Source organism: Athene noctua, chromosome 7 (genome assembly GCF_965140245.1).
Source record: "Athene noctua chromosome 7, bAthNoc1.hap1.1, whole genome shotgun sequence".
NCBI lineage: Eukaryota > Metazoa > Chordata > Aves > Strigiformes > Strigidae > Athene > Athene noctua.
In genome coordinates, this window is record NC_134043.1 from 22,213,675 (window position 1) to 22,240,873 (window position 27,199).

Consider the following 27,199-nt stretch of genomic DNA (forward strand, 5'->3'; position numbering starts at 1 on the left):
GCTTGCTGAGGTTTATTGGCATGGGGTTACAAAAGCCTGCTGGTAGCAACTTTTCTCTTTCTCTGTGTCTAGCTCAGCTCTAAATTCTAAACCAGCAAAGGAAATGTCAATGCCTGGCACATCATTGCAAATGGACTGGGGGTATCTATGACTGGCTACTGCAACCTCCTGTTTTCAGACTCTATTCTACAGCATGAAAGTCTGAATTATCCTGAGCTCTTTCACACAGTTTTAATGGCACTTTGTCAGAGCACACTCTGTGAGTCCTCTCAGAAAATAAATGTCACCAACTCAGTGAAACATTACAAAGATGATTCCAAAGGGCACACATTCAGGAACACTGCAATCCTTGACAGACTGAACAGGGACATTCACAGCAAAAAATGGCAAGTATCTAAGTGAAGTACCTGAAGTAGAGGGCCAAATACATCAGCCTCAAAACAACAGTGAGATGGGCTGCAAAAACAACCAGTGCAGCCCAGGAACCAATCTAACACCCCAAAAATTCAGTGGGAGCCTCCCTGTAGATTGTAGTGGAAGTAGAAGCAAACTCTTATCTGTATATATTTACTTAACATTTTAAAATCAGAGAGCGTTAATCAGTAGCTCACAAGTCCATACTGACGACTACAGAGGCACCCAACTACATAAAATAAGATCATTAAGTGTCCAGTAATGTTCTCACTTGTTATCATTTATCAGCTATTGACTGATTTAATTATTTAATGAGAGTCCAACATTCATTCACTATCAGATTCTGAGATTCCTTCCATTCCTACTTGGTGAGGTGACAGCAAAATTTAGAATCAGAATAAATCCAAATCACTCCATGAACTCAGTAGGAACAAGAACACCGGACAGGCTCTAGCAACCAAGGCTTCCTTTAATATTCATGCCTTAAGGTAGCAAGGATGTTGTTACACAGAAATCAGTCAAATTAATACTTCAGACAGCTATGAGTTACAGAAGAAACACCCCTTCGTCTTTGAGTTTTAAATCTTTTGGGATTTAAAAATATCCACAAATTCTTTTTTTTTTTTTTTTTTTGGTATCACAATTCTTTGAATACAATCACATTTTAAAGGCCAGATATCTGCACCTCTACACATATGTAGCATAGGTGACTGCTTAGCACCTGTAAAAATATTTCTCTAACAGGATGTCTGGAAAATGTTTACCAGCCTTCCTATAAATATTGGCTTTAATTATCTTAGTTTAATTCTTGCACAAACCAAAATTACAAATAGAAAATTAGTAATCAATCATGAAGATTTTAGATTTTTAAAAAATCATGAAGATTTTAGATATTAAGAGATGTATTTTACATTTATCGAAAATTTTTGTAATAAGCAAACAGTATCCTCCCTACCAGATTTAGTAAACGTTGTGTTCCCTCAGTGCTTTTTTTTTTTTTTTTTTTTTTTGAGGGCAACATCTCCATTCCCCATTTCTTTATACAAACACGCTTCCTACATAATATATTCTACTGTGCTGTGTATCAGTGCTAAACAGGCAATGAGGAAGGAGACAGAAGACTTAGACGCTGCCCCAAAGTCTACCTTGTCTAAGGAGCAGAGAGCAGATCACTCACCATCACAAAACACAAGTCACACAACAAATTAGTCATCAGACCCACCACTACAGCTCAGGCTTTTCTTGTTGTTCTTGGGGTTACTCTGGTTCTGTGCTACAGACCAGAGGACCAGCCTTGGTGGTATCATACAGGCAGTCAAAGAGAATCATCCTTCTTCCCAGAGTCCTTCTTCTCTCTAGTATTAGCACAGATAATCACCAATTTCTACAAAAATCCTCAGGTGCTACCATGAGAACTGATGCAGTCATTCCTTTCAGTCTGACACATCCTGAAAGGACAGGGCCGACTAGAAAGATTGGCTAACAAAGCTTAAAAACAGTGGAAATATATTGAAAAGGAAGATAGGGAGGGTTTTTGCCAAGGCATGTATTATTCATTGATCCCGATCACATTGTGCCAAAGCTTCCACCCCTACTCTCCACTAACTTACAATGAGCTGGAAGAGCTGAAACCGGAAACAAAGTCTCTGATGGGAATTCTGTCTGAGGCAGTTTGGGGGTTGGCTGAGCGCGTTTGCTTCATTGCACTTCTAGATCATTAACTTACTTGCTTGTAGCTCTCACTTTCAGACTCACTGCACACAGCAATTTTGGCTTCCATACATTTTCTTATCACTTACTGGCTCATCAAGAGTCTTCATAACAAGCTGTAACACAAGACTTGGAAACTCACTGGCTAAAAGGCTTGACAAAAGGGGATTCTGTGTCACTGACGCATGTGCCAGAGAAAAAGGAGGCCAAGAGCTGATGCTCCTCACTCTCACTAAAAACAGTGAACCTGAACTTAGCTGACTCCAACAGCATTGCCAGGTCTGTGGTGTTTGTGACCAAAGAGGCAGCTGGCAAGGGTAAGTAGCAAGGTAATTTCCCAGAAAAATGATTCAATATAACCAAATCTGGTCTAGCTAGAAATTCTGGTGCCTCTCTGCAGAGGCATTTTTTGTCTTACTGATAAAATGCATTCATTCCTCAGTTCTGTCATTTCTCAGTTCAGAGAGATTCCTCCAGCATTGCTTCTGTGCTTGCACTTGCTTTCACCAACAGGGTGCCTAAAAATCTAGTTGCTCAGTCTATTAAAACCAGATCATTCCCAGGTGTGTTTTTCAGATTATTTTTTTTTGGTGCAGTCAAAGAATCTCAGTGGGGGGAAGGCGCTAACTGGTACCAGAAAGACCTTTCTTGACAATAAAACCCGCCCATCCAATTAAAAATGGCTGGTGCAGGACTTCTTCAGTCTGCATCTAGTAAGCAGAAGAGTGGTTTTGCATGGCTGAATAATTCTGACTTTCGCAATGCACACAACAACAATTGCACTGACTGTAACAGTTAAACACTTGCCATTTCAGCCATTTTTCTTAGAGTTATTATATAGGTAGCTCCTATTACTGCTATCATACACTTCTGAGCATTTGGCCAAAAGAGGAAGAGTTTTTCCTTGGATACCTATGAGTGGAGCTAAAAAACAAGACTTAAATGATGGTTTTGGCAACGAGTGATAAAGAGATCTGCATGGTGAATAATATCCAACTGTGACAATACAAGTTTTTTTCTCAGCACCAATAGCTCAGACTAGACATTGTTGAGGGCCACCAAAGGGGACCACAGGACTGCAACTACCAGCTGTAACACACAGTCATACCAAATACTCAATAAGCTTGTTAATTAATTAACTAGCTAAAACAGCAAAACACCTATCTTCTACCAGCAGGACTTCCTCCTCAAAGCTCTGAAAACACATCCTGAGGGTTCCAGACCGTTCCTGGATGCAGAAATTGAGGGCGAGGGCAACATAATTATTATCACTTACCTCCTCCAGCAGGCCCCTGCTTCCAGCTTGTGAAAAGCCGCACGTTCTTGGCCAGGGTAACCACTGCTAATGCTGTCACCCCAGCCTGAGAAACTTTATAGAGGCTGAGTGCTGGACTTTCAGCCTCTACCTTCAGGTGCAAGCTGTCCTCAGCAAACTCTTGAAAGTGTCACTATTTATCTAAAGTTCCTCAAGTAGTTTATAAGGTAGTAAATCAGTGTTATCAATACACAGGGTTAAGCTAATATTTTTAGAAGCATTGACTAATTCTGCATGTGTGGTTCAGACCTTTAGACCGCAACCCAGAAAAATCAGTGTCTCCACTTCTATGTAGACTATCTGATTTTCACAAGAATGTAAATGCATACTAGGAGCCCACATACTTGAGCAGATCTGAATAATAAAGTCCTGTATGGTGGCCCATATTTCCAACTGAAATAGTTTTCCTTTAACACTTTACCCATGCTCTTTTAGAGTCATTGCCTAAGGCCTTCAGCAAATTTTGCCAGGTGTGCAGGGTAGATCATACAAGGAAACCCCAGACAACTGCATTCATCTCACTGAAGCTTTTGAAAACTGTGTACTTGGTTCCCAATGCTATAAAACTCTATGTAACTATATGAACCTCTAGGGTAAGATGTTGACACATACTGAAATAAATTATTTTGTAATCCTCTTAGTGCTTTTTGGCTTGATGAGCAATGCTGAAGGAACAATACCTATAGTACCCACTGGCTGGCTGAGAACTGAAGACTTCCACTCAGTGCTGGATGTTAGACCCCTGGAATTGATCAAAATCACACTCAATCTGCCACTTCTGAGGAAAGCTAAGGGAAGAGGAGTCAATCTAATTAATACCAAACGCCTCATGGCTTTTGTAGGGGGTGGCTACAGACTGTCCAAATGGGGCACGGAAGCTTTCTCTGACACCTTACGGTGAGTAACTAGAAATACATGCATGAATCCAAGAACAGATTCCAGATGTGCTGAGGAAGGGTGACTGCTTCTCTCATTTTCTCTCTGAAAATCTTGCCTAAAGGGGGAAAGGAAAATAAGAGGATGTTGGTCACTTGTTTAGGATTTCAATTGCCAGTACTATGAACAGACCCACCAGGAAACTGCACTCGGAAAAATTTTCATATCCTGGATAAATGGCTACCATGAAGCATTCGGGAATGTGAATCCACTGCGCACATTAATGTAAATCAACAGTATAGCCTGGTCAGACTCCAAGAGTTTCCTGGGCAACTTGTACCTCGTTGTACTTGCCCATTTACAACCCATTTTATTTTGCTCTAATGCTGCAGAACAATCTGAGCTGGGGGATTCCAGGCAGCAACCACATTACCAGAGATACTCATAACTTCACAAAATTAAGTGAGCACCATTTACTGTGTTGTAATGCCTTGAGAAGGCTAAGGCCTAGCCCAGTAAGTCAAGTCTTCACAAGGACTAGGAAAGTTGGTTGCAAACCATTATGAATGCTTATATAAAGTATATGCCCTGAGGAAATATAATAGAGACTAATAGTTAATGTACACATGGTGCATTTCTTTGCATGCTTTGGAATGTAGCTGCCTGGGTCTCTTGAGCTGTGACATAGAGGTCAGTTTCATCCCAAAGGAGTTGTCTTGTAACTCAGAATTACACCGAGGGAACCACATCACCAGAAAACACGCTTACCTTTATTGCACTAACATTTATTCACTTAACCATAGCCATTTAACCACATTATGGAGAATAAAGTTGTAATCCAATTGAAAATTTTTGCTTACTTCTACTTTTTCCCAGGAACTTTAATAATCTGTTCCTGCTGGAAGCTGAAATGAATCAACAGTATTTGAAATAGTCAAAAGTTTTAGTTTGATAATACATGGCTAAGATGCAGTTGGCTGTTGCATCCTTTGCATCAGTCCAACATAAACCACACAGAAAACTGTGAATCTGCCTGACACTGTTTTTGTTTTTTTTTTTTTCTTCAGAGTTGTCTGCTGTGCATTTACAGGACAGGCACACTGCTATGAAGCTGATTTGAATATCTCAAAATTATTCTGACATTCAAAGATCAGAATCAAAGTCTTAAATATTATGTGACAGACTTCCAACTTACTTATGTTTAATAGTTATGCCATCATTGGAGTGGTCAGGTATGGTTAGTGTGGTTTTTTCTTCTAGGATAGAGGTGCAGCATTTTGGAGTAAAAGTAAGCATTATCAAGCATGATTTCCTTAATGCAGGAGTACTTAATTCAGATGTCATCGAGAAATAACTCTTAAGACTTTGGAAGAGACTGATTCCTGAGATCAGGGACTCCTAGGGAGAAGAATACTTTTTTGAATGTAAGTGGAAAAAGGACTGTATGAAAGCTCAAGGGGAATATTATAAATGTATATAAAAACCTGATGTAAGTGAGGCTGTAAAGACAACAGAGCCCAGTGGTGCCCAGGGACAGCACTCAAGCAATGGGCACACACTGAAATACAGGATGTTCCTGCTGAACACCAGGAAACACATTTTTACTGTGAGGGTGACTAAGCACTGGCACAGGTTGCCCAGGGAGGGTGTGAAGTCCCCATCCTTGGAGATATTCATGCACTGTCTGGACATGGCCCTGGGCAACCTGGTCTAGGTGACCCAGCTTGAGAAGGCAGGGTTGGACTAGAGGTCCCTTCCTACCAATCTGTGATTCTGTGAACGTTTGCTGGACCTCATTAACATTCATTAAGAACCCATTGCTGACTGTTCTGGACTATGTGTATGTTAGATGAGGCCTGTGCTATTAGTTCCCATAATGAGACTGGTGAGATGTGATGTCATGCTACCATCCCTAGTCCCTCCATACTTAGAGGTAAAATGACCAGGAGGAATGAATTGCTATGACCATATGCTTACTGATATCTGAAAAGTTGTGCTATGTGACACTGAACTTACTGTAGGGAACATCTGGCTCAGAATATGGGCCAGGGATGTTTCTGTTTACTGGGCTTTTGAGTGTTCTGCAGCCTTTCTGGTCTCCACTCTGCTGTAGTTATACTGCTCTCAGTACTTGCACCACTAGTTTAAAGCAAGCCTGAAGCTGTAGACAAACCTTTGTGTATAAAAAAGCCTTTCACAGATAATGTTGTATGTAAATTATTTCAGGTTCATTTTCTTTGTTGCAGATATAAAACTCAAAGATCAATAGTGAAAAGACTGTGACACTGATATTTCTAAGGTCATAAAATGCACGGAACATGCCCTGATAGCAAAGTACCCCAGGACATGATACAGAGCTGGATGGGATGCAAAGTTCTTTCGGCTGTTTCTCTCCTATGCCCCAAGCTGTTTATCTGACATGCAGCTGTGTATGACGTTCCCAGCTCCAGCAACTAGTGGGAGATCAGTTCCTGGAGTTATAATTAACATTTAGTATTAAACCAGTATATTGTTTGTGGAAATAAATATTAATTCTGTCAAAACCAGACATCCTCCTCTTTACTAGGTACCAGACTGCTTAAACTCCTTTCAGAAGACACTTTCTCCACCCCCTACCCCCCCACCCCTCCTTACCTGGGATTTCTCAATTTGCAGATAGGCTTGTAAATCCAGCATGTTTTTGAAGGTCATTTTGTATGCTCACAAATGATACCTCTATAGGATGTGCATTCATAAAATATTCAGCTACAAAGCTAGTTAATACTACTCACCCAATAAAAAAATTTAAATAAGAACATTAAAATAACTAAAAGAACAGTTTTTCAAGTAATAGGCTTCTAGTGAACTTGAAATAAAACAGTGGCATTTCAGAACATGTATCTTACACATGCACCTTACAGAATGTATTTAAGTCATCTATTCCATGGGCAGTTTGCTCATGGTCACATTCAGGAGTTGCTAAACTTCATGAGTTTCTGAACACAACACATGAAATCAAATAATAACGAAGCCCAGCTATTGACACCTATTTGAAAAATTTTAACTGCAGTATTTGACCACATCTAATCACCTGACTGTTTAACGGTGTAGAGAAAAAACACCAGCTATTTTATGGATACAATTGCAGGGAAAATCAAAACTACATTGTACTTTGTTACTATGCAAACAGAGTATCTCAACTTACATTTTAACTTTTTTTTTAGTATAGTTTATAAGGCAAATATTAAAAATAATATGCATTCACATTTCATTCATTCTCAGTGTGCTTTGCAAGTTAAAAGGATGATTACTTCACTCATTAGATGAAACAGGTCATTAGCATGGCAAATTACTTCGACTGTACAAAGAGTGTGTCCAGAATGGCAGTTAGCTGACGTTACTGTGCCTCTTGTACACTGTTTCTATCTGTTAAGCTGTTGGCCAGAGGCTCACAAACTGGTGTTCCTAGCAATATTAGAACTGAAGGGGTAAAGGTTTCACTTGCTAAAGAGCTGTGCTGGTGATTAATCATTAATGTGCTTAAAAAAATACCATGTGCAGGTCAGAACTCCAAATGTAAGAAAAGGAGTTTCATCACTCTGTGTGTGTGAGAGGGGGCATGTGTGTGTGTTTATACATGAGCAAGAAAGAGACAGAATGTGTTTAGTAACCTTTAAGTATTTCATTGAGGTTCTATTCTCTGGTAAATGGCTTCAAGAATAAATTTATTTTACCCATCTCATGAAAAATACCTGCAGAGGAATAGTTCTCCCTACCTGGCCTGGCAGATGTAAAGAGAATGTACATGGAAAAACTTAATGGTATAATGTATTAGCCCTATAGTGGCAGATTACAGATATGTGCCGAAATCTCTAAAAATCAGCCTTTTTTGAAACAGAATGAGTCCAGAATTCAATAATCCAAGCAGGGACTGTCCTCATAAGGGAAAAAGAGTACAAGTAAAAAAACTAAGTTAGGAACAGAATCTAAAGCTTCTGTTGAACAAAGTACCAAAATTAATTTTACGTACTCAGAAAGGTACATTGTGGTTTGCTAATGAGAGGAAGAGGCCCCACTGAAGCTTAGAAATCCTTCACCATAAAGTATGTTAAACAATCCCAGGGATGGTTTTCTTCCACATCTGAACAGTTAAAGTCATTATAGGGGGGAAAAAGAAAGAAGTATCTCCTAGGCAGCTGACATATTAGCAGTTTACTCTAAAACTGCCAAAGCTTTCTGTTGACAAAGACTATTCGCAAGACCGATGCTACTTGTTCTTGTGGTATGCAACTGGAGGCGAATCTTGTGGAAATACTAGTTTTGCCTTCTCTAAAAAATGTTGTGAACTCTTTCCTTAAGAACAGCAATCTGCCTTTAAAAGAAATCCTTTCTCATAGCCTTACAGATGTGTATGCTGTGTCCCAGATTCTAAGGAATTTTCTACGTTAAAGCACTCATATATGAAAGTTCACTAAACTAAGGTTTTAATTGCTTATGTCCATACTACCTTGACAGTCAGTCTCTTACAACCAATAATAAGTTTCATGTTTCAAGGGCCAGTTTAAGGTGTATAATGGGGCAGTTTTCACATTTACAGTGATACAATGGCAGTACTGGTCTATCAAGAACTTTAGAAAGTTGTGTGAAGCAGTAAGCACTATTCTTATTTGACTTTATCTAAAGCAGGTGTTTTCATCTCAGAGTGCACTGAAGCCTCCACAACTGCAAAAAGTACATAGAGCCTTGACACAGATTATGGAATAAAGATGTGATAAAATAATACATTTATTAGATTTATTCAGCAGCATCATCTTCCAGTTGTCTTTTCTAATCAAAGTACGTTACAAAGTAATTATAAGCATTCTAATTAGAAATAGTATAAATTTTGAGAACTCAGATATAAAACAATCAAATAGCAGAAGTCTCAGTGATTATAACTCTAGGAATCTTTAAATTATCTGAGTAGCTGGCCAGGAATGCTGAATAACATGTTCCTGCAGTGCTACTCAGTTTCCTCAAATGGTTCATGTTGTGGAAACTACCTTGGCTAATTAATAGAAAAGCTAATAAGATATACAGTATATTCTGACGGAAGGTTACAGAAATAACCAGATAACTACAAAGCCTGCATTAGTAGAAATTGTTTCCCTTTCTATTAATGTCCACCTCAGGAAATAAATAGTCAATAAAATTAAATTTTCACATTAAAAAACCTGAATAATTTCTTAAATGAACCAATATCTTCCATATTTCACTGTTTGGAAATAAGCTGTTATAGAAATCTAGCTACTTCATTTAATAGTACAAATTACTTCCAGAGACTCCAGCCAAGAACACAGCTATTCCATTGATGAGCAAGAGAAAATCTCATTAAATTAAGTACTCTTGGCACTAAAATCTAAATACATCAGATCTTTTTAAGAACACTATTAATGGAATAGTGTTAATTGGAACCAAGTGGAAAAGTATGTGTCTTATGGATTGAGAGAAAATTACTTTATCTCAGGCAGTTACAATATTGTAAGAACAACATTTTGCACAAGTAACTATTCGGCATAAAGATGTCGCACTGACTCTTCCATATTTTGTTTAACACAAGATAGAGACACCCATTTTTACATACAGTAGTATATAAAATAGGTGGTAAAGATGCCCAATGCACCAATAGAAGTTTTAAAAAGGTGCTGTTATAAATATATACTCTCGAGATCCTGTAAATCAGTAATGTTCCTATATTCGCCTTATTTGGTCCTTTTTTTAGTTTGAGCATTTATATACTGAATTTGTTCCTAAAGATGCAACCAATTCCATATAGATTCCTACTAGTAACATCACCAAACAAGATAATCTTTCAAAAATTTACAAATGTACAATATATTTATAACATTACTTTCAGACAGCTTCAGTGCAAAGATATACATATAGTACATCATGATAATTGTTCATAAAAATAGAAATTGGCATTTGTCAAAAAACAAGGCATAGTTTCAACATACATCTCCAGCCACTGGCTAGGAGATGTACATATTTTTATAAAGCATTTGAATGTGAACCTTACTCTTCTGTTTATAAAAAATATATGTGCAAATGGATGTGTCTAATTTTCCCTAAATCAGTTACCTAGTTATACCACAGAGTCCTCTTTAACAAGATTGGCGGTGTCTTTAAATGTATCCTCTGTTGCTGTATAAGCTAACGGTTGGTCTCTCTTCAGAGTAATCTTGGGAGGCAGTGAAGGAGAAGGGGTAGGGACATTTTCTGTGTCCTGTTGCTGTTCTTTTTCCATCTGAAACAACAATCATAACATCCAAGTTTACATTCTAATGTGCAAAACACCCAACCTTAACTTTCAGAAATATTAAATTAATTCAAGCGTCATGTTATTTCTGCAAATCGTCACCTGTAACAAAATTAAATACTAATTTAATCTGAGATGGTACAGCTGAGTACACTACTACAAACTTACTCCACACATTGGCACTTCTACTGTAATTCTTCATGTCAGGAGTAGCTTGATATGACTACATGCACAGACATGAATGTAGATAGCATTGGCACTACTATGTTTGTAAATAGTTACATCCATTAGTGTTGGGGAAAAGAACGTCTGCCTTCCTGAACTCTCTCTCACCTTGTTCAAGCATTAGAAACCTAAATTCTTCACAAAAGGCAGCTAGTATCAGGTTAAGTCAGCTAGACCATCTGGAAATTTTAAACTGTAAGATGAAAAGGGCTGGAATTACTGGCTCAAGTCAGCAGAACTCTAAACCTTCATATCCAAGCCAGGGGAGAATTCCTCCAGCACACATACTACCCGCTGGCACAACATCTTAAAAGAACTGTCTCATCTAGATGTATGGATGAGAAAGATAGGGCTGGTATAGAAACAGGGCTGCAGTACCTAGAGCTATTCTAGCTATAGAAAGAGAATTTCTGTGCAGTGCTGAAGCCAAGACTAAGAGGGCAGAAATAGACACTTCACTTCTAGTGCAGTACAATAGCCCCCCACTTGCGCTGGGTCCCTGAGCTGTTGCAGAATGCACCAGCAAGATGCAACCACCACCTGAGATGCAGAGCAGGAGTTGGCCACAGTGCTTTAGCTGGGAAAGCAGAGATGTGGGCAATGCAGCTGTGCTGCCAAAGCTGGATGCCTGCTGAACATCTCATTCTGCACAAGACTTTATAACTTTTCTCAAAAGCATTTCAGTTCTGAAACTGGGGCTGGAATTTCAGGGCTGGAATTTCTTTGCTGCTTCACTTAGCAGCAGAATCTACCCATAATCTTTATCATATGAAAGCAAGAACAAATTCCAGCAGAATATTAGCTGAAAAATAAAATTATACAATATTAAGCAATACCTCTGCATATATTGGGTTTTCAAAATTAGTGTTTTGTTTCATTTTTCTCTTGAAGAAACTCCACTTGGATTCCTGAAACATAAAGATTAATAGAACTTTACATGTTTTTTTCACAACTTCTCTGGAAACTAACATCACTGTTGGATTTCACTTGCACCTTCTTTACTGCTAGATAACCAGTTATGATTCTTTTACCTAAAGCAGTATTCCATGAGTCTAGACCAGAAGGCAATAAAAGTGACTGCATTAATTCGTAGAAGCCTATCATGCCAGACAAATATGTCAAAGAGGAAAAAATTGTCTTGAAAACACCACAGGAGAAATTACTGAGAGACATGAAACTACAACAGGTTAACAGAGCTGTCATTTCAAAGCTTATCAGAGGCACTTTTTAGTGCACAATGTGTGAAAATAGTCCTGTAAACAAGCCACCATCAGCTCATTCAGATGGATTTTAAGACATAAAAATGTATCTTCCATGAATCATGAATAATCTAGATGAGGCAATACTTCAATCTTGATTGTTAAAATGCCCTGCAAGAACACATAGAACAAGCGTCTTAAATGTCCTTGCTAGCATTTTTAAAGATGGATAAAATTACAAATAAATGTGAAAAAAATGATGGCAGTACACCGAGTAAATGTCTTATTTCAATTTTCCATATCAAACCCCCTTGTTTTTTTCATTGTTTTTAGACCAAACTGTAATTTTTCTTGGGTTTTATTTTCATATTTTATAGGAGGAAAAAAAAAAAAAGAAAAAAACCACAGTCTGCTCCTTCTATCGAGGTATAATTCATTAGGGGTTTGCACATAATTGTTAAAAGCCCAAAGTAAAGCCTTAGGTATCATGATTTCTGCTGGGGAGTAATGACAATTTACAGCAGTTATATTATAATGTTCAGACTAGTATCTGCCCTCAAAATGAAGCACAACAAATAATGAAAGGAAACTCTCTGTTCCAGTGTATTCACTTCAGAATAACTGGGTGGGCCAGGCAGAAGAGGGGGTTTAATCCAAATAGATCCTTACTGTGTGCCCTGGGCAATTCTGTGCTTGCGCTGCTTTTCTCTTATCAAACTGTTCCTGACCAGCTCTTGTAAATCTTGTAAATATGGTCCATTCAGTCAGACTTGATGCAGACTATATGCCAGCTCCATGGCATTAAAGAGAATTGAAACTAAATTACAGCTTCCATAACAATTCAATTTCTCCACTTTGGAGCACAAAACAAACAAGGCAACCTTAGACCATTTCTGTGTCCTACCTGAGGTGCATCTGTACTCTGAGGGGTTTCCTTCAGACTAGCAGATATCACAGAGGCATACACAGGATTTTCAAAATTTTCATTTTCCTCACTACCAGCTGTTGCTACCTGTAGAAGATAGACAACCAGTGTTCTTCAAAGAAGAAAAGAAGGTCTGAAAGGAAAATGAAAGGTGAAAGTCAAGCCTAAATTTCTCTTACACGTGTTGGCTGAATTACTGTAACTGCACTGGCCGTGCTGGCTCCACCATCTCTGGTTGCATACATTGGATTTTCAAATGTGATTGGCTGTTTCCCTGACTCCACTGCAAAGTTTTCATTCTATGAAGGAAAAAAAAAAAAAACAAACCAGCAATTGCAGTGCAATAAACAACTCCAGACTCCTAGCAATTAATTAATAGTTCAATTCTTCATCTCAGGAACAATGTATGTTTACTCCCACATAGGCTTTGACAAAATCTGTTAAAATTATAACGTTAGTTTACTGTCCATTATTTTACTCCCTGACTTAGTAGCCCAGACCACCGATTGTTTCAATATTACCCCATTTTTGAGCTGGACAAAACCCCCCCACGTTTCAATAATTCACACAAAGTATTTTATGATGAGGAAAGATGTCTCTCACAAATCACACCTTCAACAGGGAAGAGTTATCAAAAAAAGCATGATCCCAAAATAAATATTTCATTTTAGAGAATTCAAAATGACATAAAAATTAATAAGATCTCTGTGACATATAAAAGAATGGAGTTCATTCATTTTGTCCCAGCAGGGAGATTGCTATATTTTTTGACACAAAGCAGTAAGTGTATTCCCTTACTGTCAGGGAATGTCAGAATGTCAGAAATAAAATGTTTCACAGTTTTTAGCATATCTCTCATAAATCACTATTTTGCCCATACATGAAGACCACTATGTGGATAGCAGCTGTTTCACACATATTGTGCCAATCCCTGACGTACAGCTACAGCACTCACAGCAGGTGGGCAAAGGTTAAGTATTTCTTAAGAAAATATTTAGTGCCACATAAGGATAGTCACCCAGGGCTAGCCAGCTAAACACCAACAGGTACAAGGGTAATGAAAGCAAATCCCCACCCAGACTCACTTGTCCTGCTCATTGTCACAGGCCCATCAAAAGAATAGTGAGATATAACAGAGGAATAGTACATCAGATAGTTCTTTAAACCTGCCTCATTTCTACAGACCACTGCTTCATGCCATAAGGATTCACGCTTTGTGCTATCAGAATATAGCTCTTTACCACAAAGTGAACTCTTGTCAGCATCCTCAAATTGTTCTAGCTTGACTAAGAACAGCCCCACTGAAAAATGTCCCTCTAACATCTGCTCATTCATACGTGATATTAAAATTTTAGGAGGTACATTCCACAGTTCTTTGCTGCCATAAACCAAACCCTTAGAATTCTTTCCGAGTGAACTGAGCAATTTTTTGTTTATACTCTGAATACATAGGGAGAATTAACATCACTTAAGTAGAAATAGCCTGTATCCAGACCTGTTATTAGCAATGTAAAAACTGCACCAGTTGGACTTCAGTATGTAAATATTAGGCCAGAAAATGGAAAGTACCGTAAAGCTTTTCATGCACAAAAAAGATTTGACGTAATATTCAAGCCTAAAGCTATTTCCTTAGTATTTACTGAAATGTTCATATAATTCTTTCATTCCACAAGCTGCCTAATTTTAACAAAATGTGTGTTTCTTCATCTAGATAATGGTCATATACATATATTATGAACTTATCTTCTCTAGCTGTTTCTTTTCATATTAATTTGCTGTCAGTTCAGTCTGTAATTTACCTTTAACTTTGAAAGTTTGGAGAGTTTCCAACATGGACTTTGCAGCAAGTCCTTATTATTCAAATACACCTGTGATCTGTTTCCTATAAGTAAAATCTTTTGTACACTGTACATCTTGTGGTAAACAGGAATATTTTTCCCATGGAAAAACTATACAGTATAGGAAAGACAAGAATGCACTTTCAGATGTGCAGAACAAAACATGGATGGAGTTACACTTTATGATGTCCCCAAAACTATTAAACATGATTTGTTTAAACTTCATAAAATAAGTAACTGTCTCATTTATAATTTCTTGTGCAAAGTAGTGTGTCCTGTGGCTAGACCTAAGTTTTACCTTTGAAGTTTCTAACATACAGTCTAGATTTGAAAACCACACATTTTAACCTGTTCTGTGGAACACTAAGGCCCTCAGAAAATTCCTTGTTACAATAATTTAATTTGCCTATTCATTCCCTGTATACTCCATGAATATGCTGAAATAGGAAAAGGAGAAATTAATTTATACCATATAAATCTTGAGAGAGGTCACATTATTTTGAAGAACAGCCTACATTTGTCCTTGCCTTCAATTTACGAAAATCTATTTCAGGAAATCATCAATCACTGTTCACTTCTTTTTCTAGAACACATTTATCATAGACTTCTCTCTATCTGCTAAAAATTATATTAAAAGAACACAATTTAAAAAAATTATTTCAGAACTAAACTTTACCATTTGCATTGCTCTGTCTATAGCAGAATCTCCTCCAAAGCCAGAGACTCCTATGTCCATATTCACATCTGCTCCAGATCGGAAAGTTACCCCATTGCCATTTTCAGTAGATTTTACAAGACTGCTTAAACTAAGAAAATAAAAACCAAACAAAAAAAAACAAAACCCAAACAAACAGATTATACAGGAAGAGATTTTATAACACAGATTTTTCTAGTTCTATTCTTCTAACTATTCTTCTAAGAATAGTTATCACTTGGAAATTTGCTGGATATAAGCAAGCTATCAAGGGCACCAGAAGTAGTACTCCTGCATTAGTTCAACAGTTTTTTTAACCGAAGTTAGCCCATTCAGAATGATTTCAGCTATCTTTATGTGTGCTCATGTTGACATCAAATGAACTCAATGAATTACAATTCCCACAAATTTACCTACATTTTGACTACTCTTCAGTGTTGATTTTCAAATACACAAATCCACTCAGTTATTCAAATTAATTGAAACTGATTTTAAAGAAAATGCAGATGAAGTAGCATAAAAATTTGTGGATAATTCCAACACCACCTATATTAAAGATGGTTGTGCATGCAAATCATTAAGATACCTATAGGATACTGTTTTCATATAAGCAATAGTTCAATCTGCATATGGATTTACAGCATTCACAAGTGCACACTAGATTTGCATAAAAAATATTGGAAATGGGCTGAAAGAACACCGTCAGGCTCAAAATAATAGGAGCAGAAAAAGACAGTAGGGAGTAGCCAAATACAGGACCTTCCGCACAGAAATCTGACTGCAGAGTTAACCTTTGAGTTAATTTTTTTCAAATTTGCTTAACTTGAAGGAAGACAAAAACATTGAAATAATCTTTCCATTTGTGTGTCCTCATTGGAGCTGGCTTGTGCTAAAACTCTTGCCTACAGCTGGAATGTTATGTACACACTTTATCAGTTGGCCTCATAGGCATCAGCTGATTCAATTTTAAAAAATGTCAGTCTTAGCTATGATTCCTGTGCATGGACAAGTCCCATGTTAAGGGCAACAGCTAAACTATAGCTTGAGTTAACTCTGCAGTAGATACGAGTTAACAGTTGAAAGAGGGATTAAGCAATAGCAGCACTAAGGCTTAAATGAAAACTGTGAATCAAGGCTCACAGACAAGAAAACCTGACATCTCCATTTCACATAGCCTCATAAATCATATGAGAAGGACTGTTGAACGGTAAAGTTCGAGTAAATACATTAAAGTTTCTACTTGCTCACTATCTGATGATGAAGAAATTTTCCATTCAAGAAAGCAAGAAACAGGGAATTTCAGTGAGTAGCTTGGAGATCTCTTACAAACTCTTTGTCTTGCAGGATTGATCTGCACAAAAATTTTGCTCCAATTTCACTACATCAAGTCATAAATAATTTTAATTAGTTCAGTGTAATCCTCCAATAAGGAAGCAGTTATAGCTACATCCATATTACTGATTACAGTTATTTAACTACATTGATTTAAGAGCTGCAGCTGCGAAATTGGTGCAAAGACTATGAAGATGCAACTTTATGCCTTTAAAAACACATAATTTGCTTAAAGTTAAAAAAATTTCAAAGCATCATATTCTGGCATCTTTTAAAAAAATAATTTAAAATAATTGCAAATATTTTTTCTTTATCTTCCTTTGATTTAAAACATCGAATATTTTTGAATATTTCACAAAGCTGGTTTTCACTGGGCAGAGTGACTGTCAGGAGAGCAGGAACCTACAAAAAGCCCAGATTTCTCAGGCACTTGAAACAGAAGTTCGCTGTACATGCCCCATATTATTTTTAAACAGATGAATACAGTGTGGCAGATATGCTCAGCCTTTCAATGTTAAAAATATCTCTTTGCCAGAATCATCTTCTGACAAGTTTTATAAAAACATATGTACCATGGTCTTTTGTATCTTTTTGAACTGAATATCCAGTTCTAGATCTGGTAAACAGTCTTCTATATTGTTCATCACTTAAAAGCTAACTTAGAATGCAGAACAGTTTTACAATAGTCCTATGTTACAAAATAATGATCAGCTATGATACTACTTGGAATCAAAAATCCACTGGCATTGCTGCAACACTGTACTTCCCCTATTCCAACAGAATGGGCATATGGCAAGCAAATTGGATTTCTCAAAAGTAGTTAGGAACAAACATACATTTTCAGTACACAAACATTCAAGCTATGAAAGCTTTCGAAACATACCTTGGTAGTTTGGGAAGAGTTGGTAAAAGGGAGCCTGTTCGTCTGTAGTTAAAAAAGCCTCCAGCTGCTAGCACTCCAATTATTATGATTAGTATGACCGTCAGCAACACTGCTACTGCTGCTATCAAAGACAGAAGAATAAGCAAACATTCAAGCAAGCATAATTCAGTGTAAAAAAGAACCTAGAGAATTATAAGCTTGACCCTGAACAATCAGGTATCATAGTGAGGTATTAAATAGTTTGTAGCTCAAAATATCAAGTGTAATATATACGTGAAGCTTACTTGTTCCAGGAGGCACTCCCTTTGACAATCCTATTTCACAATAATTCCCAGTGTAGCCATAAGAACACCTGCAAATGTAAGAAGGACAGCTAATTTAACGGCTTTTATTAAGTCTAGGATCTCAGCACTATTTTTATATTCTGTAATGTTCATCTACATGCCATAAATTTTAACTCCATGCTCAGTAATTATATATTTCACTTACTGTAAATGTGGTATCTTCATAGAATTAAAAATGGAAATAATAAGTGCTGAGTCAGAAAACTAGTCACTGAAATAAAAATATTTGGTTTCAGCAGAGCATTGGTGGCACCTACTGGCTGTTCCAAGCTACATTTACTGAGCATTAATTCATTGTTACAATTTGTCGGTATAGCCTTTCACTGGAATCTTCAGAGGTTGGCCTTTCTGGTTTTTTTGTTGGTTTGTTGTTTGTTTGTTTGTTTATTTTTTCCCAAACTGATGTCTTTGCGTTGCTGATTTGCTGATATTTTTATGCATATATGTGTTTTTCTGTGATTGTTACAAATATGCTACTGCAGATGTATGACATCTGAAGCTTTTCCAACACATTTCAAAGAGTTTAATTATTTTGTGAAACTAAATCAGCACAATATCACCCAGGACTACCCTAACAACATACTGACTTACTTGCATTTTGGAAGACCACTTTCATCTATATAGCATGTTCCTCCATACATGCACCTGCATGCTGGCGGCATTGTGGGAGGGGATTCAATAGCTGCAAAATTCAAAAGCCACATACATGTTATCAAGACATCTTCAACAAAAGAAATATCATCATAGAGCATTTTATTTATCTCCACAGAACTTGCATATGCAAACTGACAGTCTACTTTTCAGAAGCTTTGCTTTCAACAGCACACGCATTTATTGCTCTTATATTTATTTCTCTGCCAAATGAGCTTATTTTAAGTAAAACCTGTTCTCAAAAAATAACTTATTCAGTAAAAGTAGGCATAGACAACTCAAAAGCTGTATGTCCCATCACTTTCTTTTTTCCATGCAATGCAGTCCACCACCACTCTTCAAACCTCTCCATTAGAAAGCAGCAATACTTTATTTCCTTTGCTCAGACTCTCCCATCCAGTTGCTGAGCAAACTGTGATGCATTTACTTAAGAAGAAAAGCAGTGGATGGAAATGCACATACAGGAGGGCCCTCTAAAGTCTCATGCATCCTGACAGTGAGAACAAGAGAGAAACTCAAATTCCTCAGAGTTTTCTGTCAGTACACAGCACAGACTGACAGCTTGGCACCAAGCAGCACAGAAGCCTTCATCATGCCAGTGTCTCAGCTGCACACCAGGAGCCCTGAGGTGTCCAAGTGGTAGTGCTGCCTGAGCTGGACCAAACACAGAGCTATAAAAGTTCTGATGTTATTTGAATGCTAAGTGAAAAAAAGTGAAAATATGCACTAGTCTACTAGCCTTCAGTAAGAGCTCACAATATGCTGTTCAAAAAAGTGTAGTTCACATAGGAAAAGCTCTGCATCTTAGACATTATTATAGTCTATAAATTAAGGATTAACTTGATTAATGTTGACAGTCTGTCTTACAGTGATAAGTTAGATTGTAATGCATCTGTCATCAAATTTTTATCAGCCAAAGTTAGAGGAAGTCTGTTTCTACAATGTTTCATACAGATAAAACTCCTTTCAAGAAAATGGAATACAAAAAGGGGAAATGCAGAGGTCTTACAGGCTGTGTTTCTCAGTAGCTGCAATATGGGGAAAGGACAAAACAAGCCAAATGTATATACAAAAGCTATGTTTGCTCAGTATGTGAATTATGGCTGTCACAGTTCACTGGCTAAAAAATTTGTTTGAAGTCAAGATGAAAACCAAAGTCAAAAATTGAGACAGTATTGTATATCCTATTTGCTGTCTCCTCTTTTTCCTCAAAATAAGGTCAAGCACAGTTTTCTTAATTCATGAACATTTTATGTAAATCAGTTTCAACTAAGAATAACAAATGCAGTGTCCTCAGAGCAATCAACAGCAAATAGCAAATGCAATCAACGGTGCTAGTGATCCCAAATTTAAACACGTATTGCACACTTCCATTCACTATTACATCATATTACTAGCTTCTTTTTCTACAGTTTGCACCAGGTGGCAACAGGAAGGAGCAATTATTAACAAAATGTAATGCAGAGGTAAGGCATTGTAAAAATTATGACATTTTCTCTTTTAATGCAAAAATAAAAGCATTCGGAGAAAAATTAACCACAGAAAAGATGCCTGACAATGTTATAAAGCATAATTTATTAGAGATATGTTTCAAAGACAAGTACAAGGACATCTGGCTACCACCCACATCACTATAAGCTAAGAATGGAGAATCTCAGCTAGAGAAATAGAAATTCTGCAGTGGTATGCTCTTTCTTCTCAGGAAAGGCTGAGCAATTCTGTTTTATTGGTGCTCCTGGAAGCACTATGGGGGCTCCGCTGCAGTGCAACAACAAAGCACTGAATTCTAGTGCTTAAAAGGCTTTCCAGCAGATGGTAATTATCTAGAAGTTATCTCTGTTCACACTGTGATTTCTGTAAGCTTTGTTTCAAGTTTCTATTGTATTCTATTATACTGATCAAGTAACACCTTTTACAGAACTGTAAACAATTGTTACCATAATTTGTTAGAAATTCTCTAGTTCTGAAATCAATGCCTTTGAAAAAAGTTATAATAAAATTTTTTAGAATTTCAAAACAAAAATCAGAAACTGTGACCAATTTTTCAGGTGAGTCTGGACTGGTTGGAGTGATATATCTATATCCATTTTATAAATGACATGCACAGAAATTAAATGAAATGCACAAGGTGACAACAAATCAGTGATGGCTGAGAATAAAAGCCAGATGTCCTGACTTACCAACATCATCTATGATACCAGTTAGCTCATCCCTGCATATTTCTAATTCAGTAATGTATTTGCATTCCTAAAGAAAAGCTGCTTTGCTTTCTGTTTCCAGTTTGACAAATTATTCTACCTGCATCACACACTGTGCTGCTGCCTTCTATGAATCGAGCACCTTGAGGACAAGTGCAGGTGTACCCTCCTGGTCTCAGCAAGCAGAGGTGGCTGCAAACATCTTTACAAGGATTAGGCACTGAAAAAAAAAAAAAAAAAAGTGGTCAAGGCAGTTGAACAAGCAATGCAGCACATTTCTGAGGGTAAGGCAGGAAAAATCCATTTTCAGTACTGTACCTCACCGATATTACACACCCAAAATCTAAACAAGTGTAGATCAAATTTTTAAAACAAGTGATGGCCAAATACCATATTTATATCAAAACCTTCTCTCTGCCTTTTCTTATATTCTTAAAGGAAAGACCATAGCTGTTGGGAGCCAGCATAGCACCAAGAAACTGAACATCTCCAAGCAACATGAAGTTTTCTGATTCTGAAAGATGAAACACCTTTAAGGAGAGATATGCCGGATGTTTCTCTGGACATCTTCCCCTGTGATTACTGTGGATATGTCATAGCTGAAATATCTCCCTTGGAGGCAGTATTAAATGGCCAGTACTTTCTTTGTTACCAAGATAAATTTGTATTGTGACTGCCACCTCTATGACAGCTCCATGATGGAGGGGAAGAAAAGGACAGGGTCATAACTTAGAACTAAGAGACTCTAAAGAGCAGTGTGTGGTATTCCATTGTTGTCTTCACTTTGAGTGTACAGAAAATACTTACCAGCCTCTATTCCATTTTTAGGTTTTCAGATATTATCACATACTGATATATGCATTATCAGAAGATTACTAAGCTCTTTAAAGCCATCAGTACCAATTTCAATCTCATAGCAAGAAATGGCTCACCACAATGCTGATTACCTACCTGACTGGTTGTATCTGTGCTGGTGATAGATGCGCACTTGAGTAAGCCACGGATTTACAGTCAGCACTTTCACTTTTTCTCCACTTCCAAATTTATCTTTCTTCCAGACCTCTCCTCGTTCTTTAGCTATCCAATACAAATGGCCTTCAAAGACATCAAGGCTGTATGGACTGCCTACTTCTCAAAGAAACCAGACAATAGACTGTCAGCAAGCAAATATCTATCAGGGGCAATAAGACTACTGTTCTCCTTCATCTTAAATATATCACCTAATCCTTTCATTTTAAGACATTTGCAGCTATATATATATATACATACATCCTCATGTGACTAAGCCATTTCATGTCATAGTACCTGCAGACTGCTTAATAATATACATAAAAAAGCAAAAATCTAGTTTCCCGCATTGTCCCCTATTTGGGTCATGTAAATTACCCTCAGGGAATATAGTTACCAGGCATAATGAGCTCTGAACCTGGTGTGCCATTTATCACTGTATAAAAGAGGAGAAAATACTACCAAGACTTACTCTTTGACAAGCTCCTGAATCTAGCCCCACTTGAGAAACCCAAGTGCTTGTTAGCATACATGTTGGTTACTATTATGTTAATTCCACAGTAAGTTCTTACCTCCATGTAACACTATGGTTCTGTCTGTCCCATCAGGTCTCATGGATTCAATAATATTTTCTTTAGAATCACTCCAATAGATCCTATCATTGTTCAAATAATCAATAGAAAGACCTGTTGGCCAGCCAAGGTCTTCAGAGACCAGAGTTTGTCTTTGTTGTCCATCCATCCAGGCACATTCAATCTTTGGCTGCCTTCCCCAGTCAGTCCAATACATGAGACTGAAAGGACAGAACCAGAATTTAATATGGTTCAGAATTTGGTCACCATGATTATCCTTTGGAGTTTTATGGAACATAAAGCTGTTCAGCAAACTATGCTTTGCAGATGTGATCAGGAAAGTCACAGAGAGTTCCCTGAAAGCTTGTTTCAAGTAAAGACGACAAACACCAGAAGAAGAATGTTTGCATCTTGTGTCCTGATTTGGAGAGTGTGGTTTTACAATGACAGTTTCTCATTCTCAGTGGAAGAAAAATTACTGTGAACACTGAACATCCATCAGTCACAATAAAGCTGCAGAGCCCAGGTGACTTCAGGGAGCTGTGCTGCTTTACTCCAGCTGAGAGAAACACATATTGCAGTATCTGGTGAACCATCACATAATACAAGATCTAGCAAGCACAGCTGTTGAATGTACCAGTGCATTTACATTGCTTTCCACTGTGAAGGAGGCTATGTCTGTATTGCTTGGAACCAGTAAAGAGGCATTCCCATCACTTTCTCTATTCCAGTAGTAACAGAGAAATTCAGTAGGCACACAGTACTCTCTGTGTAGAAAGGAGAAGATGATTTTATTTGACCTACTTGATGTTGTCACCTACACAAGCACAAGCACCCATATGAAATCTAATCATAAAATACTTTCCCATGTACACAAATTTCCTAATATTAGCAAAGCAAAACTTCAGAAAGCATACCCTTAGTCTTTCCTGTAAAGTTTACCATTGCAGGGTTTTTTGGTATTGAATAACATTCAGAATAATTCTGGGAAGTCTTGTAATACTTACCCACGTTTTGGATTGACAGCAATAGCTGCTGGTTGATCCAGTAGAGAAAAGATAAGCCATTTTCTGTACCGTCCATCTAATTTTGCCACCTCTATGCGATTAGTCCCTGCATCAGTCCAGTAAAGATGTCTGAATTACATAAAACACAAAACATTCAAAAGTAAATAGTTTATACTTGGGAGAGGAATAAAAGATATTTTTAAGAAGAAAAGCTATATCAAACCTAACCAAAGTTAATATAATGAAGCTGCTTGATTACATGTGAACTTTTTCAGTCTAGAACATGCAGACCCTAAATACAGGTGAGTTTAGTAAGTGTGATCTATTGGTTCACTGTTTTCCTCCTCTGACAAAGTTTCTGCTGCCTCTGTTCCCTGTCAAATAATCTTTACTAAAGGGCTACTGAGAACTTTCATTGTTACTTTCAAGCACCAGAGGTGGCTAATAAGCATCTTCAAAGATTCAGTTTTCCAGGACACAATGAGGTTCATTACAAATAAAAATTTATTTACCATGTAATTTATATGGCAACTCTGAAGTATCCAGTTTATTCATCCAGAGCTCCTCTCTAGACTTTTCTCTTCTGATAGAGATGTTAATGAATAAATTGTTACCATATCAGACACAAATGCTCTTAGTCCTCACAAACAGGGCACTCAGCTTACTCTTCCTTGAATTTTGCTTATCTTTATCATCACAGCTTTATTACTTTTTGACATTTGATAATAAACATATGCATTATTATGCACTCACTAATCACAAAGTGTCTTCTGTTATTCTGTTAAATTATCTCCATAACTGGCTTGGAAATGTGAGAAAATACTGTAATTCTTACTTTGCAGATGGGCATAAGGACTAAGTGTCTCAAACCACGTGTATCAGTTTTTATATCATATGCAGACACTTAAATATGTTTTTTTTAAAATATGTTTCAACACTGTTCTGGAATCAATGTAACACTATGTTTAAAGTGTTGAAGATGCCAGCCTCACCAGAATGCTGATGACATACATCCTTTATCCTTGCTCTCATGACCATATAGAGTTTGAATAGAAATTCAGACACTCCCTTCCACCCTCAGAAACATTTGGTTTTCCAGGCAGCCTGCATTTCACAAAGCAAACAGCAAAATAACCTGAAGGCTGAAGGTTAGCCCAGGCCTTAGTATATCTGTCTCATATTCTAAAACTGCTGGAAGCAAAGACACAATTTTCTGCTTCTTTTTTTCAATCATGACTGGCACTATTTTTCAGGCTAGTGAATCACTTCAGCCAGCCAGACTGGCTTTATCCTGCTCTAGACATCAGGGTGACATACTGCATGGGCAACTCCAAAACTATTCCAAAGGACAGAACACCTAACATAGCATAAATTGCCTAAGACAAAAAGTCTGGATAATCAAAGCTATATCAGGCCCCAAACTGGAGTAAGTCTTTTCCCAATCTTTGCCTACTCATACAATAGCTTTTTGGATCATTAGGGAAAAAAAGACCCCTTTGTTGCCACAAACACAATTCAGAGTTAAGTGCTACCTAGCTACAATCCAGATCTTATTATAAAACTGTATTTTGACTGAGGACATGAAAGGTATTCATCCATTTAGTTGATAACCATGTGACAGAAGGGAAGCAGATAGCTAAATTCCTTCTTTTATTTTTCAGCTTTCCAGAAGTGTCATGCTTTACTATGATCTTAACACCCCTCTTCATCCTACTGACCAGGAACACCCAAAATTTGTCAACAGTGTTCAGAAGATTGACTTAACTTTGTAACCTCTGTCCATTCAGCTTCAAACAGAATCCTGACTACATTTCATGGTGTCTATCTATAAACATCAGGATCCTCTCAACATGAACTACAGCTATGCCTGTCCACCACATCCTTTAACAGTTACATTGCAAATAAGAAATGACACCATCAGCATCAAACTCCCAAAAGTTCTAGGACTAAGTTAAAAAATTGCCATGTTTTAACCTAAAAAAATCCACAGCCAACAGGAGGGAAGAAAAAGTCTGAGACACAATTACAAAAATGTCACCATTTTCTGAGAAAACACATATATTCAACAGACTTCAGAGCTGCTTATGCTTTGGGACTAGCTCATAGAGCACAAAGCTTGTAAGAAAGGAGCAAGGATAAAAGAAAAATTCTATTATGGATTGGGGAGGACTTCCAACACCAGAGAGAGCTTGTTCCCTGGAGCTTACCTGTGTCCTTGAATAAGCACCCATCTAACAGGAAGATCAGTGTATTATCAGTTTACTGATTCACAACTGATCTGCCAGTTGTGGAGTAAAGCAAATTTCCTCAGAGAATTCATGACAGTCAGCAACATGCATTTGACCCATTAATCTTCTGTCTGGGAAAACAGAGCTTACTATACTCTTCTGAACTACCTTGAGACTAGATATCTTCAGAGACAGTTCATAAGGGAAAAAAATGGATTTTGCACTGCCTGAGCAGACTCTTGACACATTCAATGTACAGCATTTTTCTTGCTTTTCAGTACACTTACCTTCCAACCCAGTCAACAGCTAACCCATCAGGATTAACTATGTATTTGAGATTCAAGTCAACTTCCTTTGTAGGATTGTTCCTACTGCTGTCAAATGTGGGCAGATAAGCACGTTTGATGGCTCCAAACTCAGATCCCTGTCCCAGAGTGCTGAAGTACACAATACCTTCAAAAAAGTTGACAAAGATAATTTTTCATGTCTAGTTATTCCATTTTTTTTGAAAATTCTAATCTTTTTGAGGCTCTTACATAAAGATACCAGACCCACTTATTTATGAAAAACATGGAGATGTCTGTTCAATTAAATTACATTGTATTAATGTGAAAATTTTTAAGCCATTCATCGTAGGTAAAATGCACATCTAAAAACAACTTGATCCAGATTATCAAGAAATAAGTATCACATTTTTAAGAGTAGAGGATCTGAGCTCTGAAGCCTTTGCACATGATTTTGAGAATAGCTTAGACTCTCATGACCCTAAGGAGCAAGCATGGCCCAGGATAGTGGCCATGTGAAAAAGGCAAAAGCAGGGAAGCTGATAAGGAGCCAAAGATATAAGCTAATATAGGGACCTACTGGCCATTCCTGCTTAGTATGAGCATTAGTTCTTGCAAGACTTCAGTCAGGTTTGGGGACTGATAGAGGCAGAAGAAAAGGAAGGGGTTAATTTATAGTAATCCTCTACTACTGGATAACGCTAAAGAGCCACAATTCCACGGTTGAGGTCATAAAAATGGAAAAACAGAACAAAACCTAGCTAAACTAAATTAAAACATTAAAAGGAACCACACTGATGCTGAAGAGTGAGTAGAGGGGAGGGACACATTCAACCAAGACCTAGCTAGTTAACATGATTTGATTTTGATTTCCAGCCTAAATTAAATACCTGTGCTGCAGAAATGCATCTTTTTAAACCAACCATTGCATGGTTGAGTATTAATGTTCTACACATACTCACTCAGCCCTATCCCTTCAGGATCCCAATCATAATCCAGAGCTTGGATGCGTTCCTGGTTATCAATATAGTCAGAGTACTGTTCTGATGAGATATTGTATCTTCGAATCCGCACATTATCTGGCAGCAGTAGCAATGGAGGATTACCTGGGAAACAATCATGAATTTTACTTTCATGTATTTCTTATTTTAGAAGAAACAGATGACAGCCACTTCTAGTCAAAAATAAACTGGGGTTTTCACAAGTTCTGTCTGCACAA

The 27,199-nt window shown here is 37.4% G+C and overlaps 1 protein-coding gene and 1 pseudogene across 4 annotated transcripts in view; one reads left to right on the forward strand and one right to left on the reverse strand.

Moving 5' to 3' along the window:
- Positions 1-2,141: 2,141 nt before the first annotated feature.
- On the forward strand, positions 2,142-6,809 carry LOC141962312 (retinol dehydrogenase 7-like; annotated as a pseudogene).
- A 2,287-nt stretch (positions 6,810-9,096) lies between these two features.
- Positions 9,097-27,199, reverse strand: part of LRP2 (LDL receptor related protein 2) — a 128,517-nt gene continuing 110,414 nt past the window's right edge. For 2 of the 4 annotated variants that reach the window (XM_074910085.1, XM_074910082.1), the window contains 14 exons: positions 26,943-27,086; positions 25,984-26,149; positions 23,469-23,597; positions 22,462-22,682; positions 21,833-22,012; positions 20,982-21,101; positions 18,624-18,714; positions 17,973-18,040; positions 17,689-17,809; positions 15,456-15,585; positions 13,121-13,240; positions 12,921-13,028; positions 11,654-11,725; positions 9,097-10,580 (listed from right to left, as the gene is read on the reverse strand). In XM_074910085.1, coding sequence (XP_074766186.1) covers positions 10,419-10,580; positions 11,654-11,725; positions 12,921-13,028; positions 13,121-13,240; positions 15,456-15,585; positions 17,689-17,809; positions 17,973-18,040; positions 18,624-18,714; positions 20,982-21,101; positions 21,833-22,012; positions 22,462-22,682; positions 23,469-23,597; positions 25,984-26,149; positions 26,943-27,086 — 1,832 coding nt within the window. In that variant the 3' untranslated portion in view covers positions 9,097-10,418. The remainder of the gene's footprint in view (positions 10,581-11,653; positions 11,726-12,920; positions 13,029-13,120; positions 13,241-15,455; positions 15,586-17,688; positions 17,810-17,972; positions 18,041-18,623; positions 18,715-20,981; positions 21,102-21,832; positions 22,013-22,461; positions 22,683-23,468; positions 23,598-25,983; positions 26,150-26,942; positions 27,087-27,199) is intronic. The other 2 variants (XM_074910083.1, XM_074910084.1) reach the window with 2 other exon arrangements.